The 19,682-nt window shown below is 39.9% G+C and overlaps 1 protein-coding gene across 7 annotated transcripts in view; it reads right to left on the reverse strand.

Annotated features, from left to right (window-relative positions):
* PDE11A (phosphodiesterase 11A) overlaps positions 1-19,682 on the reverse strand; it is a 131,524-nt gene that overhangs the window by 39,142 nt on the left and 72,700 nt on the right. For all 7 annotated transcript variants that reach the window (XM_009555682.2, XM_054069344.1, XM_054069346.1 and 4 more), the window contains exons 11-13: positions 7,057-7,203; positions 6,844-6,951; positions 1,242-1,351 (exon numbers count right to left, since the gene is read on the reverse strand). In XM_009555682.2, the coding sequence (XP_009553977.2) occupies positions 1,242-1,351; positions 6,844-6,951; positions 7,057-7,203 (365 nt within the window). The remainder of the gene's footprint in view (positions 1-1,241; positions 1,352-6,843; positions 6,952-7,056; positions 7,204-19,682) is intronic.

The raw sequence follows: 19,682 nt of genomic DNA on the forward strand, positions 1-19,682 counted from the left end.
AACATCACCCTGTCTTTCTAATATCTTTGGACGACCATCTGACCATTTCCTTGTCACGCTAGACGATTAGCAGTAACAGAGAACAGACAAAGCTGCAAATGCATGGGGGGATCGACAGGATGAGAGACCCAGAAAGTTTTATGTTCTGACTGTAGAAGACATGGGGAGTTGAGAAAAAAACACGGGATTTGGAGGAGTCTCTGTGTCTGACAGCTTTATTTCACAGCTTGATCAAGACGTTGTCAGGAGACATTTCCTGTTGTCCCCCCCTGTTCTTGGGGAACACAGGTTTTGTCTTGGTCAAAGGAGTTCCGTTACCACCACAGTAAAAAGTACCCTCAAACCTTCCACAAACTTGCTTCTGCTTCACTGTGCCTGAAGGCAGCAGCCTGGACAGTAAAAATATATGCAAGATAGGGCTGCTGAATCAAGTCCTTACCACTTTGAACGGAATAAAATGAATTTTTAGAACTGAAAACCATCTGGAGATCAAGATTTCACACAGGTGATGTAAGAATCTGCCTTCAAGATCCAGCTTTGTGTTCTGGTGGGTACTGACCATTGCAAAGGGTGGTCAGCCCACCCTTGCCCACTGCAGCATGTCTCTGAACACGCTCCGTGTGCCCTGGCATGTGGGGCAGGACAGGGAGGAGGCATTTCTACAGGCCAGGGACTCTGCATGCTCCACAACTGATGGGTATGTGGTGAGACAACTACTCCAGCCACCTTGCAGATGACATTCATCACACCTCCAGCATGATGGCAGAGGTTTCATGCTTCATAAGCTAGGAAATACTTTCTGTGTGCTTGCTTATACTGGTGTGAAAGTTTTTGTGAATTTCATGATTTCAGTTCTACCTGTTTTCTTTTCTTCTTAATAGTTAAACAGGATTTTGCTTAACATCATGCATTCCAGCCAGCAAGTATAACCCGGACAGATTCAGTGTTTCCTGAGCTGAATCAATAATATGTGAGCCTGAAAACATCACGTTTTGACACTACATTTCAATATGTAGCATCAGTTCAGGAGGGGTAACCCAATCAACAGCCTGGACAAGCCAGCAATTACCCCTAAGCACAGAAAATGATAAAGATGGATAGCCCCTCACTACGTACAAGAATAAGAATACTTGGCCTTGGCCTAGAAGGCCTGAAATTAATGCTTCATTCTGTATCCTGGTCACCTTTTGCTCTTCTGTGGAAGAAAAACAAATTAAAGTAATAAGAATTAGAAAACTTACTTGGCTTGGAAGGCATTGTTGGTTCCCCTGTGGTCAAGGTCATGACATAAGCATCCCACAATCAAAGCTAAAATTTCAATTTCAGTCAGAATCTCCTGAAATCCTGCAGTCTGAGAGCAGAAGAAAAAAAATAGCAGCTGTAACTATCAGTAGCAAAAGGGATAAGTAATGTTAGTCCATCAAGCAACAGACAACTTTGTTTTGATACCATGAACATTTCAGTAAGGAGAAGATAAATGCTTTACTGTCATATTATATTCACTGCTGTATGTTAGATGGTTAGCAGAACAGGTAATGTCCTTGGAGTGATCTGTTATTATCTCTCTGTTGCATTTCCAGCATGCCATTTCTCCACTGTTGAGAAGGTACTAAAGGCAAAAAGTGCTGAAAATGAACACACCGATAACTACACACTAAGACAGGAACTGGAGTTTCATGTCAGAGAAACGCAAGTCAAAACTGATTATATTTTGTTGTTACTGTTCAAAGAAGTACTTAGACAGATTTCTTCAATCCTTAGGTGACCGTCTTAGTCAATCCCCACTGTCAGAGATAGCTGAGATGTTAAATCAAAAGGCCTATAAAAGAAGCCAGATAAAATATACTGTATGCAACTGTCACAAACTGTTAAGAGATTTTTTTATCTGGGACACATGAAATGAAGCTGCGTGATTTAAAGAGGAAATGTCTCAAAGGGCATATTTCTGCTGCAGACACCCACTTGAGTTTGGGAGAGAATTTTGAACACTGATGTATTGAAATTCCCCACAAATTTCTGGCTTAGATACCTCCATGTGAATGGAGGAGCTGATGCTAGAAATGCTTTTTTTTGCCACTATACTTCTTGAGGATACTTGCCATAGCAGTTTTCCTGCCTGAACTGCCTCATGTCAGAAAAAACCTAACCCTCACTAAGGCTAACCTCAAGCACCCTGAACAGATCCTGCCTGGATCTGACACTACCTCTATGGTGCTGTGCATCTTACAAATGGCAGGAACAACCTGGTTCTTCAACTCTTCGGCACCATAAGGGCATATTGCCTGCAAAAGTGACTGGCTGGGCTGGAAAAATTGTAACACTTGTCTTCCGCAGCGCCTGTCTCCAACGACACTCCTCAATTAGCCACAGAATCTAGCTAGTATGAAAGGAAATTATATAAAAGGAATATTGGAAGATTAAACCAAGGCTGAACACTAGCAGTGTGTAAGAAACCCTGAATGTAATTGATTTTCAACAGGCCATAATTTCACCCACTGGCAAGAAGAGCGCTAAGTGATATGAGACAGTGAATATCAGTGGGACTTGATGTCCTTAACTGGTAGGAACTTAGAGCCCACTCAGAAATGCTCATCAGTTGCTGCAATACCATATGAAAACTCTGCCACTAACCCTGAAGACCACAAATTCTACTTGAAAAAAAAATGCACATTCAAATCCAAAGAGCCTCCGTTTTCATAATCTGAAAAGTGGCTGCAGTAATTACTTAGGCAATGCAGGGAGCTGAGCTCCCCCAGGTGTTCAGGGATGCATTTCAGTGGGAACTGAGAAAGTGCAGGTCTTGCTACAAAAGCTTTATAATTGTGCTTAAAGTTTCCATATCAGAAAAGACGATCAACAACAAGGAAAAAATATTCCTTTCATGTAGAATCCACTGGTGTGCAGAGTAACTTGAATATTATGAAAGAGCTTCTCCTGATTTCTAGTGGCATTGCTTTTTTTATTTACAGTAACAGATACCCAGGTAGAGGAAATCATACATTAAAAAACAGTTTCCTTTTTTTTATTTTTTAAACATTGCTCTTGTTTAACAAATAATAATCAAGGTCTATTTTTTTAAAAAAGGATTAGAAAAACATGTTTGTAACTGATAACGTGCCATGTGTCAAGTTTCGATCTAGAGAAAACATTAATGGCTAAGTTAAATCAACTTAAATAAGAAGTTTTATAATATAAAATCAATGCTGTAATAAATAATCTTTAGCACAACCTTTGATTATACTCAAGGATTCAACCTGCATTACAAACGCAGGAAAGTTGATTAAGGAATTTAACAGTAGCAATATCTCAAAAATAAATGTAACATTTTATTTAATTAAAAGTCCTGTCATTGAATGTATGAGAGAAATATAGCATATTTCACTTAATAAGAAACATTTAATTTAAAACAATGTAAGAGGATATCTGCTTTGAACACAATGCAAGAAAACAGAGGATTACATTTCCCCATTTTTTTCAATTTACACAGAGAGAAAAAATACATGGTTATAGATGATGGTGCAGTAAAATTTATTTTCACCAGAAAAGGAATGACCCATAACTCATGAGTGGCAGTGTCTCTAGTGAGTTATAGAGGTCATTCTTTCATGTGAGGAAATGAATTGCATTCATTATACCTTGCCCCACATTTATATGTTTTGTTGTTAGCACACCAGATGGGATTTTAATTTTGTATTACTTACTTGTTCATTTTTACTTTTTGAAATAAATATCAATGTGAACTGTGTTAGGCAAAGGCATTGGTAATGAAGCCTGGGCTCAATCCTCCAGTCTACTATCATGTGATGTCCTTAACCTGTAGGACTACAAATTAAGGACTACTTAACTACTCAGTCTTGCTTCCGGGCTTGTCTTCAGAGTATTTGGGCAAATCCGAAATACAGAAGCATTTCTCGCAGGACTGGGCTTATAATTGTTCAGTGTCTAACTGGAGTGAGCAAATACATACTTAGATAGACAGGAACACACCTTAGATATGCAGAAGGCTGACCCAGGAGTGAAACAACTGGTTTAAGCTTTGTTTTATTTCAGTTGTTTGACTTGTTCAACTACTCTGAATTTTCCCTCTCCATTCAGTGAGAGCACGGTCAGGTCATTAGAGGCTACCACACTGCAGATCAGACATCACTATGCTACAATAAACCCTACCTGAAAATGCCCTCAAATAGACCTATTGGTCTATATTTGTGGTGTAGTCGATATTGCTGACTGTCATGGAGAAATCAGAAATCACAGTTATAGGGCATGTTCTATCTTGTCACAGTGAGACAAGGCTCAACACAATTGCTTCACTCTGTACAAGTGGCCGTGTGTTCAAATATAGACATTTTCTTACCCTTGTCAGAAAACGCTGGTGTGCAAGAGCGAACAGCAAGTTAACACAAAGACCACATGCCAGCCCACAATGCTTTATCTGTGAAGCAGTTTTTAGCTAATAACTACCTCCTCCCAAAGATCAAGTTGGTGCTCAAAGGAATCTTTATTATTTTTTTTTTTGGTAGAAGATGTGAAAGCAAAAACAATGTAGATCCTCAACAGCCTTTCAGAAAATGATCTGCAGAATTGCTTTGAACATTGGCAGCATTGTATGCAGCTGTGTGTCAGCTCAGAAGGGAACTATTTTGAAGGTGATGGTAGTTTTCTTAATTTGTTAAATAAAAAGAGTTAAAGGCACAGTCTCAGGTGGGGTTTTTTGTGTCAGACCTTGTAACCCAGATGGTTCCACCAAGACAAATGCAGCAAGAGCAAGCCTTATGCCATTATTAGTCTCTTGACTCTGTCTTTTGTGTCCTTTTTCACAGATCAGTGTCCCTATTTCTGGAAAAGCGAGCAACCCAAGTGGATCATATGCTTTGTGATCCACCAATTCTGCTCTTAGTCAGAGCCACCACAAAACAGGGTGGGATTTGTCTTGAATCCAATGCTGTGGGCAAATGTATTCAGCCCCACACGTGGAATTGCTCATTCCGTTTATTACCTGGAGTGTGGGCAATGAAATGAGCTTGGGTTGAAAATCCCAGATCACCTCTTACGGACTTTTGCATCCCTGGGCTGACTGCTAGAAGGATCCTGAAATTATGCTTTGTGTACCACGGTCAAAACAGTTTGTGGTTGAGGACTCGCACGCTTGCTGGTGGCTGCTGACACAGCAGGGGTCTGCTGTCTCCACCGCTAGCTGAGATGGAGATGCCTGGTGGGAAAGAGGTTTTCGTACTGAAAGAAAAGCTGGCCTCGGAGCTCCACCTAGAGGTCCTCATGGTGAGGTCTGAGGGCTCCTCACCCCGGCAGCGTTTGGAAGAAACTAATATAATTCCCAGCTGAACGGCGCCGCCTGACTTTCCTCATACTCCTCAGAGTAAAAAGCTTTTCATTCCTCTATTACTTAAAAAGAAAAAGCACGTCAAGTTTATAAAATTTTGAAAGCGACCAATGCTCACACATTACCACAAGATTTAATTAGAAATCATCAGAAAGTGCCTGCTGAAATACTAATTCTCAGCTGAACAGCCTCTCAGCCAGAAGAAGTGACCTTTCTTTCTTGTTGAACATCTCCACTTGCTTTGTCTCACGGTGTGCGGTACAGCTTTCCTACGCCTCCATAAACGCTCAGAGAAACAAACCCCCATAACTGCGATGGACCTAGTACTAGACCAACATCTACCTGCTAGGGGACATCGTCCTCTTTTACTCACCCAACACAGCTGGGTTGTGGCACGGTTGTGCCGCAGAAATAGCTACCTGGTCACAAGACAGCAGTGCTCCAGGGTAGGTCATGGACTGTCTCAAGTCCACATTAACACAGCACTGACCTGTGCTGCAAATGCTCCACGCTGTGGAGTTTCCACCTCTATGGACACAGTCACCACAGAGACCAGCCAGCAATGAGAACATAAACATCCAGTAATTAAAAATTAGAGAACAAGCACATGATATCCCAGATAAATAAATACTTGCAAAAATGCTATTAATATGACCACTTTAAGGCTCAGGATAGATTACTTCTGGGTCTTAAACCTGAACATGAAAAAACAAATTAAAAACTTGAATTCTTATTTTTATCTGGAGGTAAGGCAAACCCGAAACATAAAGTACAGCAGCAAATGTGTGTACACAGAAGTCTTGCTTCTCTTTTGCCATAATAACCAGAATATTAATCATCCAGGACCATCAAGCTTTTTGTTGATGTATTTACAAGAATTAACTAGCCAAACATGGATTATTTTGTGCAGTGAGGTAGCAAAAGAGAGAGAGTAAGAATTTACTTTATGCTAAGAGGAGTTACAGGTACTGATGAAGAAACTTGTTCATAAATTCCAGAAGTTACAGCGTCCAGTGGAGACACAAGATTAACTTAGAACACTATTGTTGGAAGATAATCTTAAAGTGTTTTAAGGCAATATCTTCTACAACTATTTCGATGAAGCTGGATAAGAGGGTAATAAATATCAACATAATAAATACTTCTGAGATTGTAATCTTCCTTCGTTTTATACCTCCAAATTTTAGAGTCTGAAATAAATGTCAAATCAAAGAGTTCCAAAAGAACAACATTTTTGTAAGATCAAGATCTATAATAACAAGCTCACTCCAAGACTGCCATCTGTTTTCAGTCACTTTAATGTGCCTGGGATATCACTGTCACTAAACACTATAAGGTTTTGCCAAGTATGTGCTGCTTTAAGTTGAATAACCTAATTTTGTGTGCATTTCTATTGGCAATGAATGAGCATCATCATAACTAGAAAAGAGATCAAATCTTGGAAAAGGTAAAGCAATGTGGCAACAAAAGCTCTTACAGGATTATGTCTGCAGCTAGATACTTACAGTTAACATGGCAAACATTAACTGGCAGACGTTGAAAGCATGCCTCCAGTTGTGATACAAAACCATTCGATAATTCTTCCTAACTGTCAAAAGCCACCTACACAGAGTCTGAAATGAAAAGTACAAATTGTATCAGGGCTACTAAATGTGTACAAATGGACAGAGCAGTGCCAAAACAAAAGTAGCAGATATCTCTGCAGCACAGATGGTTACCTCATAGTCAATTTTAAATTTCTGAACCATTCCAAGCTCCATGAACATCCGTAGAGCTGCAGTAATCATGGCATCCATATCAAGGGAGAAGTCATCAAAATGGATATCATCAATGCCAAGCTCTGACACCAGAGGGATGTTTGCTGCCTGAAAATGCCAAACAGAAAGGGAAACTTCTGATTCAAAGTTTGGGTTTTTTTTCTGCTTCACTCTTATGAAAAAAACATCCATACATCAGTTCTGACCTGCCAACACATCCCCTGCTTGATTTGAATCCTGAGCAATAAAAGGCTTCATCTGAGAAATACAAACCTGTCAAACTAACACAGCAGGGAAACAGTGAGAAGAAGAACTTGATATGACCGGGAAATATGGTCACCATCCCAACTGGAGCCCATATACAGCATTTAGACTGTGAGAGATGACCACTTTACAGCTACTGCAGTAACACAATATAATCCAATGCAAATAACAATGCTGTAATGCAAGAAACATCTGGACAGCCAGCAGCTCTGAATTTTAAATGCTACTACTCAGAAATGCAAAGTAAATATACTTCTTTGCAGAATTTCTTCTTCCAAATAGCTTTACATTCATAAGCATACAAGTGTCCTTTGCTTTATACTGCTCACATTCATAGAACCAAATAAGAATAATAAAAAAAATGTCTTGCAGAAGTACTTCTAAAAGTAAAATAATTTTCAACATACTGATTATATAGCATGTGAATAAACAACAGCAAAAGCCTTACATTTTGCTTTGTCCATGTAACAGCAGACTTTTGTTCTGCGTATGAGAGGAATGAGCTTTTCATGCACACAAAACCATATGAATGAGCGTGCAGGACTGGCTAGTGCATACAGTTCTGCACACAGATGTGTTGTGGCTGGCCCAGCAGCAGCACCTGCGGGAGCCGGGCAGAGATGCTGACAACCTTACGGGCTTGTTTGCCCTTCCTTACACCTCTTTGGACCTATCACTCATCTCCCTAGAGAGGGCAGATGGAGGAGGCTGCATTTGCTGAAGGAGCATCTGTTCCCTGTCTCCTGCAGTGAGATAGGTGATGGGTCAGGTAGAAACCTCACAAAGGGGCTGGATCCAGCGCACAAGCCATGAGCTGGACCATGCTGAATTAGTTAAAATCACAGGGACTCAGCTGGTGTGGCACATCCAGCTACTCAGTCGCATAAAACACCTATTTGTTCATGCAACCGTAAGTTGACCTTCACAGTTGCACCTTCTATGTGACCACTGTCTTCTTGAAAACTGAAGTTTTGAAATATTGCGCTCCAACTATGACAAGTTATTGACATGTAAAAGGCTTTTTTCTAGAAAAAGGGAAAGTGCCACCTTAAGAATTACTTTATGTAGTGTTTAAGCTGGTTTAGCTATACCATGAAAGAGAAGATTAGCATAAACCTGCCATAAAATAGTATTAACATTGCAATGTTAACTTTTTTACTAGCTAGAAGAAAAGTTTTTTTCAGTTCATCACCTAGTAAAGCATGCCAATACCACAAAAAGTCATGATGTTATGCCAGTGGGGTTAACTGACATAAGAAATAAAAAAAAAATGATCAAGTGTCATCCTAGGACACAGCTGAAGAACCTCTGCGGCATGCAGGCAGAAACATAAACTCTATTAAGTGCACCCTTACTTCACCTCCTAGTGTGCTTCTCCAGGCTGAATCAATTTAGCATCTTTTTTTAATAATTATTGAAACATTTTAAATACTTCTAGGTGATCCCAACAAGACTTACACTGTAACACCCATTAATATCTGGCTGAAATGCTACGTATTTATTCTGAAGTAAAGAAAGAAAGGTGTGAAACAGGATTGCTATCGCAGAGCCTGCACTGTTCAGACCTTCAGCATCTTACAAAAATTGTGGCTTTTTTTATCATTCAATTATTCTTCAGAGCTTTGGGTGATACTCAAGATGCATACTGGTATTTACCCTACAAACACACTCATTGCATAGTAAATGCACTCTCTGTATTGCTGAGGGAAGAAACACATTTGTCCATCTTACGCATTTGTTTCTTAAGAGAGAAGTTTGAGTAACAAAGATGCTGAAACTGAAGTACCTGATTGTAAGTAGGCCTACGCGAAATTGTTTTGTCAAAATTCTCTCTGCAGACTTAGTGGTTTGCTTTCATTAACTCTGAAGTGGACGCTGATTAAAATTTCCACAGTTGTTGTCCTCTTAAAGGAGAACAGATATTTTCCCTCCTATTTTTTTACTGGTAACAAACACTTTTACGCGCCTATTACAATTCAAGGGAGAACATTTAAAGCAGTTGCTCAACTATGATTTTTTCCCTTTGACAAACAGTGGAGAAATAACAATATATTCCAAATCTATAACAAATTGAACAACAGGTTATTAACAAAGCAAGTCAAAAACAATTTCTTCCCACGTCAGTCTGAAACTTTTAAATATTTATGAGGTTTTACATTCCTAAATTTAACAGGAGTGCCATAATCCAAAATAACTGCTGAATTAATAGCCAGGAGATAACATTTGTATAAAAGAACCATTTGCTTTACAACAGCAATAAAGGAAACAACAGAATTATGAGTGTTGAGACTAATTTGAATAATGTTAAAAAAATATGTTGTGGGGCTGCGGCAATATCCTGGCTGCACCTGGCATTGTCTGTCCTCAGCTTCTTATGCTGGATATGCAGCAGTCCAGGGTTTATAGGAGATCAGTCATTAAAACTTCATTTTTTTAATTACAAAGATATAAAAAATATTAATAATACAGAATATTAAAACATATCCATCCCTGAAATTTTGCTGCACTGCAGGACAAATTACAGTGGATTTCTTAAAATAAACAGCAATAACAACACTGTCTTCCAGGAAAACAGAGGGGATCAAAGTACCATGACAATAAGAGGAAGGGGCAGGCAATTAAAATGCAAGTTACAGTCAAATTATTTTTTAAAGCACCCCAGTGATTTAGAATCACTTAAAAGGCTTGCTTCCTTTTGAACATTTTGAAGTTCAATTTCCCCTTCCTAAAAACAATTAAGAACGTTATACTCTGAAGTCTTTTTACTCCGAGGCCTAAGTAATTTCAACACTCTTCATCCCTGAGAAAAATTCATGACTCTTCTGTGAACTTACTTTAAATTAAAGCCGGACATGCCTCCTATGGACACACCTCCACATCCCCTGGGACTAAAGCAAAAATTTGTCTCGAAAGGAACGACGAACACAAGCTGGGCTTAACACATGGAAGGTAACTGGTCTCGACTTATGAAGTACAAACTCAGCAGTTACCAGATTGGGAAAGTATCACCACTCGAAGGCAGCTTGAAAAAAAGGACACAACCCTCAACCGACACCAGCCCCAACTGACACCAGCCCCAACCGACACCAGCCCCAACCGACACAACCCCCAACCGACACCAGCCCCAACCGACACCAGCCCCAACCGACACAACCCCCAACCGACACCAGCCCCAACCAACACAACCCACAACTGACACCAGCCCCAACCGACACCAGCCCCAACCGACACCAGCCCCAACCAACACAACCCACAACTGACACCAGCCCCAACCGACACCAGCCCCAACCGACACCAGCCCCAACTGACACCAGCCCCAACCGACACCAGCCCCAACCAACACAACCCACAACTGACACCAGCCCCAACCGACACCAGCCCCAACTGACACCAGCCCCAACCGACACCAGCCCCAACTGACACCAGCCCCAACCGACACAACCCACAACTGACACCAGCCCCAACCGACACCAGCCCCAACCAACACAACCCACAACTGACACCAGCCCCAACCGACACCAGCCCCAACCGACACCAGCCCAAACCGACACCAGCCCCAAATGACAAAACCTCCAACGGACACCAGCCCAAACCGACACAACCCCCAACTGACACCAGCCCAAACCGTCACCAACCCCCAACTGACCCCCAAAGGAGAGCATAAAGACGAGCTCTGTGGCTAGCCCATATTCACACACGCATGGATGGGATAGGACAGATACAGGAAGGAGGGAAAGCGCCTTTGTAGTCAATTCAGGATAGGAGACAGATTCTCCTTCCTTCATTGCTCTTTGCTATCGCGTAAAATGCTTCACAGCCCACTTGGGGCATGTGAACAGCTAGGGGACAAGTGACAGGTTGAACCTTACCTTACATCAGCTGTCGCCCAAAGGCTATATGTGATTAATGAGCATCAGGCTTCCAAACACATGGAAGACCAAAGTGGCTTCTATGAAAAATAAAGTCCCAATTCGGGCCACTATAAAACACAGTCCATGTGAATAGAAAAATAACGTTTCTGGTTCAGTATTAATAAGCCTTTGGGCTGCTGTGGATGAACAAAAGCTAAGAAGGAAAACTCCAGGAAACTGAAGAGTGAAAGTTTTAGGAAAACTTTGAAAGGCTAAACATTTGAAATAAAAGCTACCATTTGATGCTTATGCCTTAGTGTTGCCAAAGACAACTATTTCACAGTTTTAAAAGTATGTACAAAAGACATCATAAAAATTAGTTTCAGCATGCAGCTAGGTAAGAATAAAGATACCAGGTTTTTCTTCTGCGCAATATGCGTTCATACATAAATATACGTCAGAAAAATGCAGCATAATATGCTCACACATACAGAGCATTTTACAACATTCTTACTTGTAAGGGCTGAATAAAGTGATCACAATCAAACAACATAAGCAAAAGGGGAGACTTCTGTTGCTCTTACTGAATGCATTTTGTGAATGAGAGGTTTTACATTCAGCTTGGTTAATGTTACAGCAAATTGCTTTCCTTTTAATCCTACATTCAGTTTCTGTCCTGTACCACACTGGCACCTTCATAATGGCCAATAGTACTATTGAGAAAACATATGCAAAGCATACCATTAAATACCCTCTTACAAATTAACTTTAAATCAGTTTGCAGTTATAAATAGTGTAAGAACGACCCTTTGGAGACAGGTGAAAGGAAAGGGGCCAAGCTTCCTGTCCTAAGTAACTTACAGGTGTGACAGCTTCCATTCTTTGTAATCTTATATACCTGAATTTCATAATGCGATAAAATCAAATGCAAGGAAACCAATGAGTTCTTCAGAATGCATTGTTCCTCCTTGTAAAATGTTCACTATCATGGACGCAGTCCAGTTGAACACAGAATACAGTGGACTGAAATCCTATTAAACTTTGCTGAGTCACCATAAACTCTCTGTACTTTACTTATACTACCCATATGGATAAAACATCGGTGCTTATTATGTAAGGAAAGCATTTTGAAACCTACTGATTAGTATATTAGTATGACTTTTAATAAAATAAATTACACATTCTGCCATTTAGCGTGCTCAGCTTCTTTCCCATGCGATATCAGAACTATTCTGTAACAACTTACACTATTGAATACAGTCCACTTTTTTATATAGCCCTTAGACAACAACATATGCAATGGTTGGTAAGGCTTCTAATCAGAAAATACTGCCAGACTGATGGGGAAAAAAAGTAACAAGAAACGTGAATATATATAACACGTATAAAGCTATCCCATGAAATCTGTGTCCAAGTCTAGGAAAAGAATGGCAAAACAACATGGTATTCTTCAGCTCTCAGGGCACTGTTTAAGTCAGGAGTTCACATACTATCATTTCAATAGCAGGTCAGGATGTGACCTCATTTATACTCTATAGCGAAACTAGAGCTACAGATGACATGACATATACAAAAAAATAAGATAACCCATTCAAGTATCCCTTCACCTAGAAGTGTCTCTCTCAGAAGACGAGGAACTGAAAAACCTTAAAGGCTGATCATCAAAACCTCCACAGAAAGCATCGAAGTGGAGAATACTTAAATGTGTAGCTTCTTTATGTCTCTATCTTCTATTAAGTCATACTACAGACAGTATTTTCTGATGGCAAATATTGTTATTTGTAAAGGTTCTTTTCATATATGAAGGCCTCTGAAATATTTGCTTGTATTTATAGCTGCAGGCATGATTTAAAATGTATTTTAGTTATTTTGTTGTGTTAGTTATTATCAGTAGTGGGCAAATTTTGTACATCTTCATAGCCATGGAAGATCAAAGCCTATTTGTTCCAGTCTGACATGTTTCTTACTCTCTCCAACAGGGAAAGAATCAAATATTTCAGGTCAGGGATGTTTTAATGCCCAGAGCAACCCAGCTTTTAAAGGCTTCCATCTGTTACTGCAGACTGTGGATGGCATCTCTCTGCCCTTCACAATGCTGAATTAACACCTCTTTTTGCCAGTGACCAACTGCAGCAGAAGTAGGATAGCAGCATTCGAAGGGAATTCTATAATATCTACAGTTCAAGGGAGTGGGTGTGGAAGAGACTTGAAGCGTGCATGTGTATTCTCCTCTATATTTTGATTCTAGTGGTTTTTAACATGATTATCACAGTAGCGTTGCTGCTGCCATCGGGAGTGAAATCATCCAGAATCACACATTCACTTAGGTTGGAGAGGAGCTCTTGAGACCAGCCAGTCCAACGTCCCTGCTCAAGCAGGGTCAAAAAAATCCCATGTTTATTTGCCCTTCAGCAACTTTCAACAAATTCCAGTTCTCTGAAAGAGGTCACTGTATGAAGGGATACACAAATAATCACAACTGGAAACTGGAATGAGATAGGAGTGGGGCTTTGGATTCATCTGAAGGCAGCTGGACATAAACATGAGATAAGGAGATGTCACACTGCCATACAAACACGCTTTGCCACTGTCAGTTCTACCAGACTCTGTGCGTGTTTTATCTAACAACTGTTCGGATGTAGAAGACATCAGAAGTCCCTGGAACAGCATTTATGTATTTTAAACCTCATCAGAGTAACCCAGCAGATAAGCGAAGGTTGCAGTTGTGAAATCACATGCCCAAGTTCTGCCTGAAATCCTGCAGTAGGAATCTGAGCCCTTTGCTGAGAAAAAAAAAAAGGTCATTCATTCCTTTAGTCAAGGATTCACATCTGTAAACAGAATAAAGCTGCTCTTGCATTCAGCTTCAAAATCTCCAGCTAAAGAGCTAAAGCATGTATATGTGCTGCATACTGCTTCACCCTCAACTGGCAAATTAACAATATTATGTGATATAGACATGAAAGGTGGAACAAAAAAGTTGCATTTGTCTTCTTGCAAAAAGTTGTATTTGGTTTGACCATTTACCAAATGTAACTACTGCTTAGCATGAATACTTATATTTGTTTTAATTAGAAAAGAAACTTCATGGCATTAAGCAATCTATTATTCTAGAACAAGAAAAGTCACCATTAAGCAATAGATCAATATAAAATATAGCATTTAGGATTTTTTTTATTATTGTGCACTGTAGGCTTAGGACAAAAATTTGGTGTTTACTTTCTGCTTTTGGTATCTGCCCACGAAAAGGATTTGGCTTATTATAATTTTGTTTCTAAGAGCACAAGGGAAGATATGCCATTACAGCATTACACATGCTATTTCCAAATGTAGGCCGAAAATAATAGCTTAAAAAGAGGAAAGTATTTTAAATGTTTCTGATCAGTCAGTCAATCCTATCTGAGCATACAGCTTTCTGAAACTGGGACCCATCAAAAGGAATAACAAATTTCAGAGATAAAAATATTACATTTAACATTTTGTTACAAGCTATAATAGAAACCACACAAAATACATTATTTATGTTGCTAAAAATCAGTCCTTGACATTAAAGTTGTTTCCTAGTACACAGAAACAAAATATATAGCAGCCTATAAAAGGAACAAAAAAATTCTATTTTAAAAGAAAGGGACATAAAATAAAAGCAGTTAATGGCCTGAGCATCTATTATTCTTAAGGCCAAAGTCCATAACCAAAGCAGCCTTGGACTGGAGTTTTACAGAGCATGCACATTCGACACAATGATCTCCTGAGGCGCGCAGGGGAGTGTTCACGTCCTTTTGGCTTATGGTGATTAGGAAATAACCAGTGTGCCACATACTGCAGGCTAGCAACTGTCAACTTTTTATGACCATTGGTGCAGATGAGAAGCTCATACAAAAGGGTCTATTCAGTCTCTGTCCCAGAACTTTAAACAAACACAAGAAGCAAACCTAGGGCAAGTATTTCTCAGTGATACAAAAGTGTCAGGCATGCAGGCTGCCATTTCCCACAACTGCCATACTTGGTTTTGGTAGACTGAGAGTGAGCTTTGTTGTTCCTGTGAAGAGCGAATGTGGACTGACCCCCTTACACCTATAAATTTGGGAGCGGGAGAAAAGAGAGATTCTCCTCTACAAGGCTACCTAGGAAGTGGAGGGAAGGCTCTAACTGCTTCCTTTACCACTCAGAAAAGGAAAAGTCTGATTAATGTAACAGGGTCAGAGTACTTCTCGCAGAGGACATGTGAAGGCACAGGGAGGAACTGACTCTTTTGGTGCAAACAACCCAAATTATGGCCCATGAACGTGTTGCCAAGTATAGACAGACACACACACACAACCTAATAAACCCTCAAAACCCACACCAGTGCCGCAAAGGCATATACAGTAGTATTACACAGTTTTCCATCCCAGTGTGCTCCAGCTGTGCTCACTGCACCCAAGCCAATCTGCAGGACCACTGGTCACATGCCACCACGGGGCCATAGCGGTGCTGCAAGAGTGCGGAGCAATAGCACCGGGCAGTGATCCTGCTGGCCACCAGCATTTTCTTTCTGAACACCTGTGAGAAATCAGTCTGGCAGTACCGTGACAGGTGGTGAAAGTCATGCAAATATATGAGCGGGCTGCTGCTCCGCTAGGGGGTAAGTCCTATTTCAGATCTCTAGAGTGACAGGTAGAGCAAAATACTGTCAGGTAGATAATAATGAAAACACCTTCAAACTTACAACATACATTTATGGAAAAGCTATAGAGAACCTTGCAGGGATCATCCTTAAATAATGTCTTCTCTTTGTCATTTTCTCCTTGTTTTTTTGTCAAGTTCTGATTGCAAGTTTAAAAGAAATCCACCCATCCTATTCTGAATCCATAAATCACACTCTAGGAGCACTCAGGACCGCCCAACAGAGCATCCTCCAAAAAAGCAGAGCTTCATCTTCCTACAGTTTAACAAGCCAAGTAGGTTATCATGAGCAATGCTTCTGCAGGGCAGACTGTGCAGACAGAGCCCAACTCCTCTCTCCACAGCAGAATGTATGTTCTCCATGGCGCCCTTCATCTCACAAAGCACACCAGCAGAGAAAGCCTGAACACACAGCTCACAGGCTAATCATGCTCTCCGATAAAGCAGATAATATGTACAGATCCTCCTCTTTCAACAAAACCAAGAAATAGGCACTTGGATCTTGTATTTATTTAGCTCTTTACTTACTACCTATACCCATTAGCTTTATCCATTTTCTTTAAACAAAAGTAGGTTTCATCACTACTTTAAGGCGAAAGCCTGCAACACAGCTAAAAATACTTGTTTCTTGTCATTCATGAGGTTCTTAATGAAGGTCTCATAACACACATTAATCATCCCCTATGAAAGTACCTTTTTGATATTTGACCTATGTAACTGTTCCTTTTCCCCTAGACACATTGCATCTGCCAAATTAATGTTTTGAATATAATGTCTTATCCTATGGTAGGTGGTGCCGCAGAAGGGCCATGGCATCAGCCAAGGAGGTAGGTGTCTCAGTGAAGACGTCTGCCTGTGTGACTGTTTTAGGGACAGTGGGGATTGTCCAGACTTGGCACAAAGCTGTAGGGTGCAAAAATATCTCAGCTACCACTGACTCAAACAGAAAGGCAGTGAATGTGCAGGTAAGTGAGAAATGAGTCAGGCAAGAAGTTGGATGTGGGACCGTACTGGGGCTGCATCGCTGTGCCACACAGCACCAGCTCACCGTGGTCTTCTCCAGATTGCTGCCATATGACAGTGAGGCAGACACTGCCCACAGGCCACATTCTGCCACCACTTGACTTGGCATTGCTGGGATTACGTCACTTTAAATCTTCCTTACCACCATCCACAGCAAATAACCTCTTTTGGGGAAAGTACAAGCAACACAAGTAAATACCTAGAATGAGTTCAACAGTAGAGTTTATGAAGGCCATAAACAGAAATAATTTTTTGTTGGTTTGGGGTGGGTTTTTTTGCATGCTTATAAGCTTGTTGTATGCCTGGGACAAATCATGGTGCTGCATGGCAGCACAGAAAGCAGGGTTAGTTGAGTTACGTTTGAGCGTACCGAACAGGATGCTATATGTGCAGGAGGACCACAAAGGCACTGGAAAACACTGATACATTCTCACCGAGAGTGGGGTGCGTGTGGGTGTGTGTTTGCAGAGCTTGGTGCAGCTTGTTACAGAGAAAGATGATTGAATGCTTCACAGAAATGGCCTCAAAATATTCAGTTTCCTGATTTTGCCTGGGGTACATCTTCCATACAGTTGCAGAAAGAAAAAGAAGCACTACAGTCTATTTCTTATACATTTAAAGCGTTTACACTTCAAATTTGAAAGACTAAAACTGTAGAACTACTGACATAGTTTTTCAGTTAGAAAGTACATATATTCTGCCAGGAATTTTGTCCAGGCTAAAACAAGAGACTTTAGAGATTAAACAATAGTGGAGTCCCTCCCAGGCAGACAATGGAACAGTGTAATAAATAAAGGTTGTAATTGCAAATGTTTTTTTACATGATATATACTAGATACAGTTTTTCTTGGATAACACAGGTCCATACACCCTAAACATGAACTGATCCAGAAAACAAGTGTGCATCCATGTAATTTTTTTTCCCCTTAAATAATGCTAGAGCCTGACAGTGTGGAAACAGGCTTCACTCTCACCAGCTGATAGAGGAATGCAAAAACCCCAAAAATTTGCTGGATATGAGATTGTGGATGTAACATGGTTGAACCCATGAGGATATCTCTGCCAAATCTCTTGGTGACTCATGCCAGAAGGACATGCTGCTTACACTCCTAACATATTCTACTACATGCACACGCACAAACGTTATGATGGTGTGAAATTGCACTGGTATTACCTTTCTCAGGATTTTACAGCTTAACAGAAATGCTGTGAGGCGATCAGCCTTGAAGTGGAGCAAGGATGGCACCCAGTGGCCAAACAGATTCATCTCAGGAAAACATTTCTCATCTATTCCCCATTCTTCACTTTCTGGCGTTCTAAATATAAAAAGGTTCTAGCTCTAATATGAACTCGTTCGCAGTGTCAAAAGCCTTTAAAAGACACTTCTTTCTTCCTTGGGTAGACTTTTACGTTTCCTTTCGTAAAATATTTTGTAAAATTTACTTTAGAAATATTGCCATTAATAATTTAAAATCAATACCAGGAAACATTTACGACAAACAACCGTGCAGGCAGAACACTGTACAGAGGCGGAAATAAATAAAGAGAAGTATTTTTCTTTTGCAGCATATATGCTGGGGAAAACAAAAGGGGTTTTTCCTGGTTTGAAAAATCAGTACCACTACTAAGGAACTTATTTAATTTTAAAATTAGCATTGATAACATTAATGCCAATTAAGAAATCTCTATCCAATAATTTTGGTGAAAAGCAACTTGATTCTTTTAACCAGAAAATTCCCAGTTATAACTCTCAATCTGATGGGGCTACAAAAGGAATTCAAGCACAGATAAATGAAGAATAATTCTAAATGTGAAATACGTATTTTTTCTGTATTCTTTTAAGATTTTTTTCTTTCATAAGTTAAAACAAACAGTACAATAGTCTTACTGAGCCAGTCTGGGAATGCAGGTTTCAGAACAGTGATGTGTCACGTACAGGGCTAGACCTAGGGACATGTGGAGAATAATTTGCTCCTTATTGATGGTGAAAGTACCATGATAAACCCACAGTGAAGAACTCCTAAAGTATTATCATTAACTGAAGTAGCACAATTTTTTGAATTATTCAAGTCCAATTTAAGTGCACAAGTCTTTCCTACATAGATTTTTCTTCCTGTTTGAAAAGCTTTCCAAATATAAATTCCCAAGTATGCCACTGACTGAAGCATACTACTTTATCATTTGACAAGTGTTGATTTTTTTTTTATCATTCATCAGACATTCCTCAGGCTTCCATGACATTTTATTCTATGCTTTATCACTTCTCACATGGTTGTTGGCTAAGTGGTATAGCAATGTTGAACTGTATTTATTCCTCGATGCTTTCCAGCTGACGAGAGGTTCTTGTGAAGCTTAATGACCGATCACATTGAAGGCCAGACAACAGGTCTGTTGGATAATAAATCATTTCACCTTCACTTGTAAGCAATACTGTGTCCCCAGCAATCGCTACTTCTAATCTGTTTTTCTAAGCATTCTCAAGTCCTGGGCCTGTTGTGGTTTGGAGTATGAAAACAGATGCAAGAAATACAAAACTTCCCGTGTAAATAACAAAATACAGTATTTGAGAGCAGCAAAGTAGCAGACCATTTTTTTTTTAGAATAGGTAAATTAATAACTATAAGTGTTTTATTATACCTCTGAGGAAAATTTCTGTTATTAGAGTACCACTGTATTAGTGTGCATAATTACTAAGAAACTGAAAACTGGCTGCTATTAAAGGACAGTAAGTCAGTAATATTGTCAACTCTTTAGAATGTTTTGGTTTTTTAAATAATGAAAAAG

This window comes from Cuculus canorus, chromosome 6 (genome assembly GCF_017976375.1).
Source record: "Cuculus canorus isolate bCucCan1 chromosome 6, bCucCan1.pri, whole genome shotgun sequence".
Classification (NCBI taxonomy): Eukaryota; Metazoa; Chordata; class Aves; order Cuculiformes; family Cuculidae; genus Cuculus; species Cuculus canorus.